This window comes from Lepisosteus platostomus, chromosome 17 (genome assembly GCF_059453375.1).
Source record: "Lepisosteus platostomus isolate fLepPlt1 chromosome 17, fLepPlt1.hap1, whole genome shotgun sequence".
Lineage (NCBI taxonomy): Eukaryota > Metazoa > Chordata > Actinopteri > Semionotiformes > Lepisosteidae > Lepisosteus > Lepisosteus platostomus.
In genome coordinates, this window is record NC_142627.1 from 19,308,652 (window position 1) to 19,323,177 (window position 14,526).

Genomic DNA, 14,526 nt, shown 5'->3' on the forward strand with positions numbered 1-14,526 from the left:
TCACGTTTCCTGTGCAAAAAAGGGATGAGGTGGGCTATTCTGCTGAGCGGAGAAGACTATATCCTGAATATGTTTTAGACAGTAGTGTTCTCACCATTCACATGAGTGGAATTCAAAAGCAGTTAACTCAACAGTACGGTCAGTGTCAATGCGTTTGTCTTGGACATTTTTGCACCCCATTAAGTGTTTGGTAGAGGGAAGGGCGTGAAGGGTGGGATTGGTCCTTCTGTATCAGGGCATCCTGATACAGTGTTCGATGGATACAGGTTTTGTAAAGTTTGCTTCGTTGAGTAGTGTGTTGAGTTTTGTGGGTGTGATGGGTGCATGTCAGATTATTAAACAACCAAATTCAAACAGACTCAGCTGTCAGTAATTCACGTTCACTCCTGATATCATTTCCTCTCTTAAAACACTTAAAATACTGTACGTGTATACTGTTGCATATATCTTTTTGCATCACACCTTCACCTCTGCAGCTCCCCCTTGTTCACTTCTCGCTTTGCATGGGGGGGTCCCAGCTTCCTCCTCCTGTGATCAGAAGGATAGCCCTCAGCCAAGCGGGTTAAGTCAAGTTTTGACTAAACACTCCATAATCAGTTCACTTAATGCTTGGATGTTGTTATTCCTCGTGGGGCGTTGTAAACAGTGTCATGTTTATGTCACTGCAGGGATGTCAACATGGAGAAGACAGAAACAGTTGTCGCAAAGCAATTAGCTTAACAACATTTGATGCACGAAGACATTTAAATTTTAAATGTATACTCTTATTCCATTTTCAAAGCAGCATTCACTATAATTTACAGCTCTGCCATCTGCCTTAATGTGCTTCTTTTAGGTTGTAGAACTTTGAAAAGTGTTGTCAAATATATTAATTAGAAAAAATTGTGTATGCATAATATATGAATGCATCTAACCTGGAACTATGAAAGTAAACTGTTGCCTTTTTTGCATTCATCTGTGTAATTGATTGTAGAGAGGTAAGTATTTTCTACCTATTATGTTTTTCACATGAAAATTTAAACCTTTTTCCCCTGCTTGGAGATTCTAGGATGTGTTTCTGTGGGAGCTGCATCCCAGGGCAATGTAAACTAATGAAAAGATTGACACAGAGCTGGGGGCCTGACGTTTCCCAGCCTCAGCCAGATCATAATTAATGTGCATCTGGGTTTCCAATAATAAACAATGGCAATGTATATGCTTTGCAGATCCATTCCCCTGCTAAACTAAACATTCCCTCTTTCCCTGCTTAGATTGCCTGAGTATAGCAGTGAGCTACTCTCAGACCTGAATGAAATTGCTCCTTCAAACCCTTAGTTTCCCAGGGTACCAGGGTTGGAATTTGCATGTCCTGCTAGTCCAAGTTGTTTTTTCTCCCGTTTCTTCCTCCTTTAGTTCAAATTGCACCTGTGCCCCTTTATACAGGAAGAAGACTTTGTCTTGTTTTTGGCTTGCTGTTCAGAAATTTCCTGAAATAGGTATTGATTTATTTCATAAATGAAAGATGGATAGCTGCTCAAATGAGGCAAAACAACCATCAATAAATAGGTCTCTGTAAGATACAACACGTCTATTGCTCCAAAGGAGGAATGCCTGGTCTATAACAGAAGGAGGAAACTTACAAAGTTTGTTTAAGTGCCCAGTCTTTCATGCCATGATGATTGTTCACTTTTATTCATTATTGTATATAGTACCATGTAATAGTCTTTATTTTCCCTGAAAAACCAATAAACAATTTGAACATAAATGAAAGATGAAGACATTTTTGTCTATACTCTCAGGGACTGTACCTGGCTAGAGCTGTCTGCTGTGAGCTCCACAGGAACGCCATGCTGACATCAGGAGGGAAGTCATGGGGGGCTGGGGACTGCCAGGTGGCCCCAGGGATCCAAGCCGGCTCCATCAAACAGAACAAGATGGACCCAGGCCATTATTCATCTCTTGGGCTCCATCAGTGGTGTTTTGTTTGTGCCGTACTCACTGAACCAATTTCCCCATGTCTCTTCTTGAATGGGAAGATAAAAAGCAGGTGTCACCCAGTTCAGTTTTATTGCTTATTTGATTTAGGGAGGTGAAGATGCTGATGTTTACGAAAATGGTTGATATCATAGATTCAGAGCAGTCTGCTCTTCTTTGTATATTTCATATATTTAAAACAGCATATGCAAAGATCTCATAATGAATACGGGTTCCAGACCAGTTACAAAAAACAGGATCAATGTGGAAATTATTAAAACAATTGAAACCTGAGGATTTCTAATGTAAGAGTATCAGCAGGCTCACCAGACATAGCAGGTGCTGAGACATTTAGTTGAAGCCCGATATGTAGATTCACATACACATCAAGGCAGTTATATTTCAGTAATGGCTACAATGAGCGCCATTATGTTTTTCTCACAGCCAGAAATGAAAAAACAGATGGAAATGGAGCTGTGGTATTCTGATATCAATAGACAATGCAGGCAGTGTTATCAGCAACCATTTAATGTAAATACATTTCAGAACAGTGTAGATCAGTGCAGTGACTATTTCTCTCTTTAGAGACATAGACTAGGAGGCACCCACCCTTCTGTCTCCATAGTGAACACAGAGAGGCCCACTCTTTTGTAAGTTTAACCCAAGTTTCCTTTCTAAGGGCACAAAGAATTTATTATACATCACTGTGCTTTGGATTGTATTGGATAAAGACTTTTTTTTACTGTTCGGGTACATTTAAATGCATTTACTGTGCTGTGTCCTTTCATTGATCTAGTTGCCAGTTTCTGAAAAGCTGCTGTTGATCACAATATCCCCCTCCCTACTGGAACCATGAGATTTTGATCCCTCTGCAATTTCTGCAGTCAAATTTCTCCTTTCTTCAATGTTGTAATCGAAATGATTTTCCAATGATTGTGAGAGTTTTCAAGGAAGGAGACTAATCCGCTTATGACAATCTCTGTTGTCCATTGCAGGCAAGTTCATAAACAATCTCCCCAAATCATCTCATTTGACTCACTGAAGAACTCCCAGAGTTTTCAAGCTTCAAGAGGCATACCCAACATGAACTTTACAGCACAATTGAAGAGACAACCTCTCAGCATTCTTTGACTCGACAAAAATTATCCTGGAATATGAATTTCTGAAAGTTAACATCCTTTGTGATGCTGAAAATATGCATCTTTGCAAGGTGCAGTAATCCTCACTGATGTGTATCGTAGCCCCAACTCTGTCTTCAACATTTCCTAGTGATTTAAATTTGAACCCCAGTCCAGAACTAAAAGTACTCTCCAAACTACCATATTTACCTGAATATAAGCCACTTTTTCCCCCCAAATTTAGGGGTGGTATAATTTGGACTGTGGATTAAAATAATCAAATACAAGTAAAAACAAATTCAGTTGATTTGGTTGGTGACATATTTACCACCACAGTGCTGACCTGTGCATACTCTAACAGACAGCCATTCTGCTTGGATCTGCTGTGTTGTCACCAACAAGTGGTATTAAAAAAACAATTTGTACGTAAACTTTAGATTTTATTAATTTTGTATCCAAAATGAACATACTTGTGTGCTAAAGGAGGAGGTGATCCTGTGTGCTAAACAGCATGAGAATCAGACTGGAAAGCAGTTCAGAGTGGATTTGCAGTCACAACACATACGATAAAGTTTTAAGCCCTTGAGACGGCTACAAAGCTAAACACTCATGTAAGAATCCAGAGCATCCCATGCCTGGATGCTTTTCAGGAGGAGGAATGGGTTTTATCACTGCAGTGTTGTCTTAATTTGCTTTAGGCTAAGTGACATTACATATCAGTCTGCTTTAATCTTATCAATCCAAGAAGTCCTCATACCTGGAACCCCATCCCCACATTTCTTCCAGATACGAGGGAGTTTACTGTCTTTTGTCTTTTACACCTCTTCATCTTCCTACATTTAAAACCCAAGACCTCTCCCCCATTTCAACTCAGAAATGTAACATGTGCTTCATAAAGTCTCCCCCCCTCCCCCAATTCCCAAATCCCTGGGTGCAGCTTATATTTGGCTGAATATGGTACTGTTAGTACTCTAGCCACAGTGCCTTGATAGAAGATCGTCAACATCTTCGCCGAGGCATACAAGAAACCTGCCATCTGCTTCATTGCATGGTCATGTCATCCAGATGCCCGACTCCTAGCTCCTTGTGACACATCACCCTTAATTTCCCCAGCACCACTTAGTTTTTCACATTTTCAGTGGACTGTCATCTTGCAGACCTCCCCCCCCCCAGGAAAATCTGTGTGTTCTTCCTTCCAGGTTAGTCTTCACTTGGTTCTACTCAAAATCACTAGCCTCACCCCTTATCTTCATTAAATCACTAAGAACTGCACATCATATTGATTAGATCTCAATTCTTCACTCATTACCAGGCACAAGCATTCATTTAGACTCACTCCATGTCACCCAATCACCATCTTCACTAATATCACCTCAACTCTATATTCATTTTCACCAAGCCCTAGACAATCAGTAACTTCATCACTCTCCAGCCTGATCATATTTGGCCAGTGACATCTCTGTAGCCAAGATCTGCACCCCTGACACAGCATCAGTTTGCGTTTCCCCCTCTCACTTCATTCTCTCCAGGACTGTTCATTTGCCAATGGTAAAGCTTGGGAGTACTCAGGACTCAACCCGCCATCTAGATTTTTTTCAGCTGTGGGGAGCAGGTACACTACTCTACACACCTCTAGATACCAACACCAGTCAGCCCTGGTTTATCCAGCTGACTGTTCCCCAGGAGCACATGAAGCCTGGCAAACAAACCACCAGGCAGCTCTCAGTACAATCTAAACTATATTTTCTCAAGTATCACTCATTCACTAAGCCCCACAGACATGGGGAACAGCACACCCTAGTACTTCTAAAACCTCTCTCTAAAGCATTCACTCTCCCTCCCTATAGGCTGAAGTCTATACTCAACCTGAGACCTGTTTCCTCCTGGCCTTTCTCATATCCCTCTTAAGTAACTCCGAGGTGTGGCTAATTCCATACAGAGACTGTCCTATCAGCTCCTTTTCCTCATGTGGAATGCCACTCTTTGAGTGCTAATTACTCGATTGGCCCAGGTGTGCCTCATTTTATAGTTTTTTTTTTTCCATCAACTCTTTCATCAACAATTTCTCTAAGAGCCACCTCTCACCACCTGACACTCCTAACGAAAGCTCACTTCTCCCGGTTTTGTCAAGGCATTCATCCCAGAGGAGGCCAGGATGTGCATTTCAATTCTATGGTAAAAGCAAACGTGAAATAAAGGCTTGATTTAAATGACGTCCTGGCAGATTACGGCGGTTGATTGAACCAGATGGAGGAAGAAAATCTGGGAAGGGGGGCGGCACTTCAGAGCTCACAATGTCAGAATAAGGAAACAAAATGAGAGCATTGAAGAGAACATACTATGAGCAGATGTCTACCAAGGCATCACCTGCTCAACCTGCCAGAGAGTGTGTGCATCCCTTATTGACCTGTTCAGACTAATACTAGCTCACTGAGGATAATCATCCTTATCCTGAGGGATAGTCTGTAAATAAAATAATACTGTCTGCAAGCCATAAAAATGTTACTCAATTATTGTGGCAAATATATTTGACGATTACAAAAACACTTTCACCAGGATTGTGTGTAACATAGAATGAAATTAATACAGAATTAGAATTACCAGTGAGAGTAGAATTAATATTGGTGTGATGTCAATCATTTTGTTAAAACTTGTTAACTGTAAATGGAAAATGTGCACTGTTACAGTTTTACAAGTTATCTCCTGCATATGAAATATTTAGCATGAAATGGCACTCATCATATTAATTTACAATTTCTAATACATTTTAAAGGTAAGGCTTGGCCCCAGCTTTGTTGCCTTTGCCATATAGTAAATCGTACCACTGAATTTCTTATTAAAAACAATCAAGAAAACATTGCCCTCAAAAAACTATGCCCTTAAATGCAATTTTGCTGAAGCAGCCTTAAGAAAATTAGTGTTCCGTTAACAAAAACCAACTGCATTGCGTAACTCTTTTCTTTCAAGGCAATGTGTTTCCTTAGAGTTTCTGAGTGCTCAGCTTGTTAGGGTTGGCAGTGTTTAGAGCCTCATCCCCAGGGTGTGTGAAGGTGCTTCAGGGTTCTGTCAGTGGCTTTGCCTCCCCTCTGTGTTCCATCACGACTGTGTTTGACAGACAGTCCTCCCAGGAGCTCCACAACCTGACAGAGACCATGTGTCTGGGTTCTGGACAGGAGAAACACAAACAATGAACAAGCTCACTAGTTTAAAGCAAAGCATCAGCCTGAGGGTCTAGCAGTACTGTTACCCCTGACACATACATTAACACCAAGACACAGGCACATTCACACAATCAGTTTCTGATTTATACAGGGCCCTCTACCTTAAAGAACTTTAGAAAGGTCAGAATACAGTTTGCTAAATTTACGAGAGTAACAAAGAAGTGCGAACAGTATATTAGGACTCAAAAGAAAAATAATCAGTGCTGAGTATTAAAAGCTTTATACCTTAGACTCTTTTAAACCTTAGACCTTATTAACGACCTTAGGCTCAGATGGGGTGTATTGTAAATTTCTGTCTTGTAATTTACCCTTGTACATGACCATAAAATATACACTTGGTTAATATGTTAACAAAGACACAAGTCCAAATACTGAGCTTCTCTGAGGTGAAAACTATTTAAATTACACAAACACCAAAGCATTCCCTGCTGTCTTGAAGTGATTCTGCTTTGCTTCACTTCACCAGCTTCACACAGAAAATAATATTTTTAATCTGACTAAATGTATTACTCAAAAGGTAAACTCGTCGACATATTCTCTCTTAACAGCCTCATGTTTATTTTCTTTTGAGGATAAACTGGATGAAACAGTCTTATTTGCTTTTCAACTAAAATATTCAACAAACCCCATAAAGTGAATATGAAAGCCCAAAGGGATTCAACACAGAAAGAAAAAATAATGCATAATTTACCAGGCTTGCTTAACTCATCCAATGCATGCAAGCCATTTTCGCACATGTACAGCATGAACTCTACAGAAAAAATACATTATGAAAAGCAAACATCCCCTCGCTGATTGAGAACTGAGTGTACAGGTAGGATTCTTGGGCGATATCACATTAGCTGGGTTGCGTGAGGCAGGTTCACTCCCATACAGAGCATTTGCTAATTTATGGTTGCAACACTGTTGTATTTACGACTCCTAATTGCCTGAGTAATAAAATAAAACATCCCTTGGAGGACCAAGCTACTTATTAGCTTGGCCTAATGTGCAACATAATCTTTCAGCCAGTCCTGAGCCTGCATGTTCCTGTGCCAGGCCTTGGTGTAGGTGCCAGGTCCTGTTTGGTTTAGTCATGCAAGTCCCTCCATCTTAATTACTGTCATTATCAGGAAAGACTTACCCCTGGAACACAGAGGCGGAGGAGTGGAGTTATTGTACATGGTTTCTGCAATAAACCCTGCAAGAATGTTTTCCCTTTTAGGAATAACTTATTTTCTTGTAAATTATTGTAGCTTGTTCGTATAGTATTTCTCTGTATTTCAGGCCCTCACAAGCCTAGCGTATTCAGGCCATTGGTATTCTGTTCAGTATGAGAGCCCTACAACCGTAGTCTAATACAGTGATTATAATGACTGATTCTTTGCTGTGCTGCTATGGTCTCCTTCTTATATATCCTGTGACAGAACTTTAGTCCCAGACTTTGTACTTTTAGCAGATGCCATGTTATAAACCTATAATTACTCCTTTATTACACCTTAAAAACAAAAAATGTTCTGCATTTAAGAAAAATACCATGCATCCCTTGTGTCTAGTTTCATTGGCGATGGCAGCACTATCAGCTGGTGCTTATGCGCTCCCTTCGCATGCTGAAGCCCGAGCAGAACTTTTCATTTATGCAAAGATCAAAGCTCCATGGTAGAGAGGTGGACTTGGGGTGACTGATGCAAAGGGGTGCAAAGGGGTCAGAGCTGAAGAAGGGGTGTGGGATGTTGGAGATCCCTCACCTTACTGTACCTCCCAGGACCCCTGGTTGCCTAGCCAGTGAGAGCGCATGCTTCTCATTATCAGCCTGTGGGCTCCAGCCGCCACAGGCGCTGACTCATTGGCGGCTGCTATCCCCAGGCTGCCCTTACTTCAGGGAAATCCATAACTCCAACTCCAATAAAACACAGATGGTGCCTCAACCCCCCCCCATATTAGAAGGCCGTTTGTTTTCAGATTCTCTCTTTGTATGTCACTCTCTTCTCTCGTATTTCCTTTTACATTTCCCTCCAACCTCTCCCATTGCTTTCTGTTTGTTTTCTTCCTCTTCCATCAAAGCCGTTCCACTTTCCTAGGCAAAGATCTTCTTTTGAAATGTGGCCTTCCACCTTGTCCACGCTGCTGCCACTCTTCAGCAATACTCTATCTAACCACTCAAGTCTACAGCTCAGCAGGTCTCCTTTACCTCCTTGTGTTGCTGGGAGACTCCTGGACGGATTTTATTTGCAATGAAAAACAAACCTCATCTGGAGCACAGCTGGTACTTAACTGCAGCACAAGTCCATTAAAAAGCAGAAACAGTAGTTTCTCATCCAGTTGTACTCATCTACGGCTTTATCATTACTGTAGCATTAGATTCTACTTAAGAACAAAAGATAAACCTGAATAGAGTTTTTCACATGTATGGGCTGCACTGTCTGCGATGGAGCAAGGGAGAAATAAAGCCGTGAACTTTTGTATCTCGTTCAAATTTTGTCTCTAAAAAGAAAATTCCGACTGTCTTCTTGAGCTAGGCAAGGAATACAGCTGTTTTCTACTTATACTGATCCCTTCAGATGTTTCTTCGCCACAGAGATGAGTCTTGAGTCTTTGAAGTTCAGTTTTTCTTTTAAGCGCAGTGCGACAGTGCTTACTGAATGTCAGAGCAGGTACCCAGCTGGGTTGTATTTCCGGGTGACTGTTTTAATGGGAGCTCTGGGGAGGGGTGACGACATTGGAAGGGGCTGGATGAGAAGAGCAGACAGCATGGCGACTGCGGGGAGCCTGTTGTTCTTCCGTGGAGAGTGGAGAGGTAGAGGTCGAGGAGCTGCTCATTCGAGATGGAGCTACGAGGCGCCACCCCACCGCAGATTGAAGGAGTCAGGATCCGGTCATGCTTGAAAAGGCGGCTAGTGGGGTGGAGCGGTGGCTCTGTGGCTAAGGATCTGCGCCTGTGGCTGGAAGGTCGCAGGCTCAAATCCCGCAGCTGACAGAGGAATCTTACTCTGCTGGGCCCCTGAGCAAGGCCCTTAACCCCAGATACTCCAAGGGTGCTGTACAATGGCTGACTCTGCACTCTGACCCCAGGCTTCTCTCCCTGTCTGTGTGTCTCATGGAGAGCAACCTGGGGTCTGTGAAAAGACAAATTCCTAATGCAAGAAATTGTATAGGGCTAATAAAGTGATGTTAAGTTATGTTTTGTGTTAGTGGGAAGAGAAGATGGGCAGGGAGCAGAGCAACAGCACCAGCTCCTGCAGGAACTGTGGGGTGGAGGGACCGAGTGTGGGACAGTGTGAAGCATGAGAAGGAATGATGAAGGACGAAAGTCAGAGGTGGACAATTGGAAGGCTGCTGTTGGAAGATGTGTTAGAGGGGCCAGTAGGGGGGCGCTCACCCTGAGGTCTCTGTGTGGGTCCTGATGCCCCAGTATAAAGACGGGGACACTATAGTTTAGAAAGACACCGTCCTTTGTATGAGACGTAAAACCGAGGACCAGACTTTATGCGGACATTAAAAATCCCAGGGCATTTCTCGAAAAGCGCAATGGGTTACTCAAAAGGTTTTCTGTATAACAGGGAAGATATCAGTGACAATTTGATGAAATGAATATCCAGTTTTATATTCAATATGTTTTGATTCCAACAAAAACATAATACTTGTATGTCTTCCAAGATTTTATAAATCCAGTAAAGTTCTACATTCATGATATTCCGATTTATTCATACCCCAGCAATAAATATGTTGTGAAATCTGATAGCCATAAGAAGGCATGCCTTACAGCCTTTTTTATTCGCTTTTTACATTTCTCAGTTGGGATGTCTGACCACCTCTCCAGCTCCTCCAGATTCCACAGCCTGCTTTCTTCAGTTTTTACCACAGGTGTTAGGAGATTCACATGAAAAAACCAAGAACTCATTCAGTCACTAGGTCACTGGACCTTTTACAAGTTCACAAGGGTAACAACACAATGGTTTTGTAAGATTAATTTGCAACCACATTTTAGTTTCTTGACACAAGTCACCAAATGTTGGCTAAAATATTACAGTAAAGTATGATTTCTTTTCTGTCTCTGAGTTCTATGGCTGTCACTACAGTTATTGAGGATGATCATATCGTGTTAGATCTTCAAACCGGCTTTCCCTATGATGATGTGGCGAGTGTTTTGCTTCTGTGTTCATCCATTTATCATCCATTAATAGAAAGTTTTTTTTTGTTTGTTTCTGGTAAGAGTCTCTGCAACCTGTAGTCTGTCAAGGAAGCACAGAGTTCAAGGCAGTACTGGACACTGGACAGGACACCAGTCTATCACATGGCACACACAATTCAGAAACAGCAATTAATGTAGCAAGTTTGTCTTTGAAATGAGGGAAGAAAGTGGAGTTCCTAAAGAAAAAAGAAAGACACTCATAAGGATTTGTTTAGCCAACACTGGAGCTATTGAAGCCAATAATCGTTTTCTTTAGATCTTTGGACAAAACTCTGACTTTGCTCATTGTGCATAATTTAATTGCAGGTTGAACGCCGCATTGTTTAGCTTGAATGTCTTGATATCCACAGCAATCAGTGGCACTCATAGTCGGCATCAATCAAGACTTCCTGAAGCTTTGAGAGATTTTCTGAGAAATCTGAAACCACACACTTTCCTTTTCCTTTCAGAATAACATTAGTCAATGGTCTCTGCCACACAACAGGACAGCCCCTTCACCTTCACCTGCACTTCTCCTGGAAAACAGGATTTAAATAATTGAAGACTGAAATAATAAATTCAAAACATACAGGCATGCAAAGTCATGTTAATCATTCCATTACTATGTTCTTAGGAACCAGAGAAAAGGTAGGATTGTGAATAAAGAAAGAACATACAAAAAGGGGTTTCAAACAGTGACATATCAAAATAGAGAAAAACTGGACAAGGCTCTGACTGTCAGTGATGTGATGTGCGGTTAAGAGATACATATCCCCCTGGGTGGCCAATTGAGGTGAATAAGAGATTGCTAGCATTTACAGGCTTGGCTCTTCTGAGTAACAGTTAATGTGCTCTGGAGGGAGCTGTGGGGTGTCTGGTTCGGCCTGCCTTCCGCCTCTTACAGCTGTTTTGGGCAGTCGACCAAGGTGATGCCAGATGGACTGACAGCAGTGCCAGCACTCCAAGCCCAAGGCTTGAAATCTGGAATGGTTTCACAATTATAACATTTTGTTTAATTTAAAAGCACACACACTCACACTCTGATGGAAATATCCCATAAGGAGTGGAAATTAAAAATACACATCTCGAATTACCCATGTGTTACAGTTTTTTGGAAGCCCTGAAGTGTCTGCTGAAGTCTTGGCTTTTCTCTTTAAGCCATACCCCAAAACACTGTCACGCGAAATTTAAACACCTAATACAGGAGGAGCAATAAATTACAGAGCTTAATGCATTTATTGAGGTACACAGACTACATGTACGTTGAAATGGTCTACTGACAGCCACTATCACACAGATTGTATTGGGAACTCTGCAGGAATTCCAGTCTCCATGTTTAGAAAACAAATCACTGGCTCACGCCGCGCATGTCTCCTCTATCACAATAAACCTTTGAGAACTCTAATGATGTACTACAGCCCAGGAACTGTTAGCTTTGGCCAAACGTCTGTGTTTTCAGCTTTCCAAAAGCTCAGCTCAGCTTGGTCTCTCTCTATCCCCAAAGCCACCGTGACAAAGAGCTCTGACTGGGGAAAGCCAAGAGCATAGTTAATCCTGGTAGTTGGGCCTGCTGGGGGCCCCAGCCTACCTCTCATCAGATAGCGTTCAAACACAGGATGCATGGGTTAGAATCAGACTCAGTTCTTTTTGCCTTACATAATACTTCTTGCTACTACAGTGGCTACTACCACAACTCTATCTACTACTATTATTAATAAGAATTGTAATTTAAACAAGAAATGAAATGTTAAAAGATATGTACAGGTAATAACTGGAATTAAAATGCATTTTCCCCCCATATTGAGGTTATATATATATAAAAAAGAAATGCATTCAATTGGATGTGTAATCTTTCTCATTAAAAGCTGTCTGCAAGTTTGGTTTAGGTTTTAGAAACCTTGTGCAAAATGTGTAGCCATTTCTGTGGCTACAAATTTCAGGGGTTTTGACACTGGCATGAAAGACTATTTAAGCCACTAAGAGTGACATTGCTACTTATATCCACTTTAAACCTTTGAAACTGAAAGTTAAGACACAGACAGGCACACCATTTACAGCTTTTAGCTGTCAAACACACAGCACGTGTATTTTTATTTTTCCATACAAAAATAAACAATATATCTCATCATAATTAATGTTATCATTATATATAACAAATATCAATACAAGCCACAACAAAACAAAAGAGATGGCAAATTAATATTTTGTTGTATTTTTTTGCTCTTTGCTTTCACTGAAAGCAAATCTTCATGGCAAGATCTGTTGCCTAGTCAAATATACATTTCTCATTTCCTTTGGAAACTTAAATCCTTGATTCATCCTCATGTCACTTCTCAGTTTTACCTCAGAGAACACTATATGAAGGGAACCCTGCCCTGGAAAATATATTTCAGAAACGGCTGACAATATGCCAAATAACCTGATGTTTTATATTCACCGTTAACACATTCGCTCTGATGTTCTTAAATAACATTTTTAAGACTGGTTTCATAGATTCTAATCAGCACCAGTCTGGACACTCTCATCTAAAATATTTATGTAGCCCAAGATCAGGGCTAGGTGGGGTCTGTGAAACTACTGCTTCGGGCTTTACTGCCAATGCTCTGAAGAAGCATTGTCTGTTTTAAATTATAGATCTTAGTGATATTTTTACACTGTAATGCATAAATATGAAATTTGGTCAAGAAGGAGATACAAAACCAAAAAAACTTAAAAGCATGATTCCCCAGGTAGTACAATATACAACATAAACACTAAATCCATATTCAAGAAAAAATAAAAGATTATGAATGTGTTTCTCTAAGACCTGTTCTGTATATACAGCATATAGAAACTTTGGAAAGAAAGATAATCTTTTTTAGAACAAAGGATTCTTTAGACTTCCAAAACATTTCCCAAAGCAAATACAGCTGAGAATGAAATTTGGATTGCTAGGAAAAAAAAAATCAAAGAGCACAAAAAGACATTATTAAAGACAAGTGATTATCTGTGTCGGCTATGGGCAGTGCTCCTGTATCATGAGCTACATCTGTCTGATTGTTTTCCAGTATTGTAAAGCCAGTGAGATTTACTTCATCGACTGCGCATGTCCGGTTTCATCTGGTAAGGTTGCCAGCACTGATGTAAGCCTCTAAAAATGGCTTGAATATACAGTATTTCGTTTAAAATTTTCAAAGATGACAAAACACAATCTCACTATTGAATAATGAGGTGAGCACACTGTAAAACATGAAAAAAATAACAGTAAGAAGGTTCACAGCACAAGAACATGGATTAGCAAACCAATTTCCTGAAAACCTCCTAAACATCAAACACTCAGATTTCAATAGAAGAAGTGCTCAAGGGGGCAATGATAGAACCAACAACAAATACTGGGCAAAGATGCAGATGGGTCTACTGTAGAGCACAAACTGAAGAGCACAAAACACAAAGAATCAAGCCCTGGCACTTAACAGTACCTGCATAAAGAGCAACCCGAAACAGGAGATTGCCACATGTATCAGATGTACCATTTAAATGCTTACAGCTCCCCTTGCTAGAAAAGATTTATAAATGTCAACGCCATCCCAATACATGCACTTTCTGCACTTTGCACCTCTGCAAAGGCTTCTAAGGAATGGGAGCTGTCTAACTCTTTGACAGTAAAACATGAAAAATAGTATTTATACAAATGAATTACACTAAGAGCAATAACAATACGAATGATACTAATCAGAATAATTATCACATTTTCCAACCGGCAGTATTGCACATGATCTCCTGGTTCAGTCTCTCTGCTGAGTAAGTCTGACACTTCAGAGACAAGTTTCTTCGAAAAATAGTGCAAGGGGGTGCCACCTTATCCCCCACCCTCTCTCAATTCATGCCTCCATCTCTGCTCCTTCTCCGCTCTGTCTCTGTCTCCAGCGCCCAGGAACTCCCAGGGTCGCTCCAGGCTGCTGTGTTTGATCCACGTCACGCTGAACCCTTGTCAACTAGTCGCTTTCAGGAAGGCCACCTTCCCTGGGGCTGCCACCAGGCTGGCAGAGCCTGTCTTGAAGGACACAAGCTGGTGACCTGAGGATGAGGAGGGGGAGGGAGAGTC

At 41.1% G+C, this 14,526-nt stretch overlaps 1 protein-coding gene across 1 annotated transcript in view; it reads right to left on the reverse strand.

The window, feature by feature from the left end:
* Nucleotides 1-12,487: 12,487 nt before the first annotated feature.
* The window catches only part of pkdcca (protein kinase domain containing, cytoplasmic a), a 30,521-nt gene continuing 28,482 nt past the window's right edge, over nt 12,488-14,526 (reverse strand). Inside the window, exon 7 of the mRNA XM_088609682.1 lies at nt 12,488-14,498. Within this exon, the coding sequence (XP_088465808.1) occupies nt 14,413-14,498 (86 nt within the window). The 3' untranslated portion in view covers nt 12,488-14,412. The remainder of the gene's footprint in view (nt 14,499-14,526) is intronic.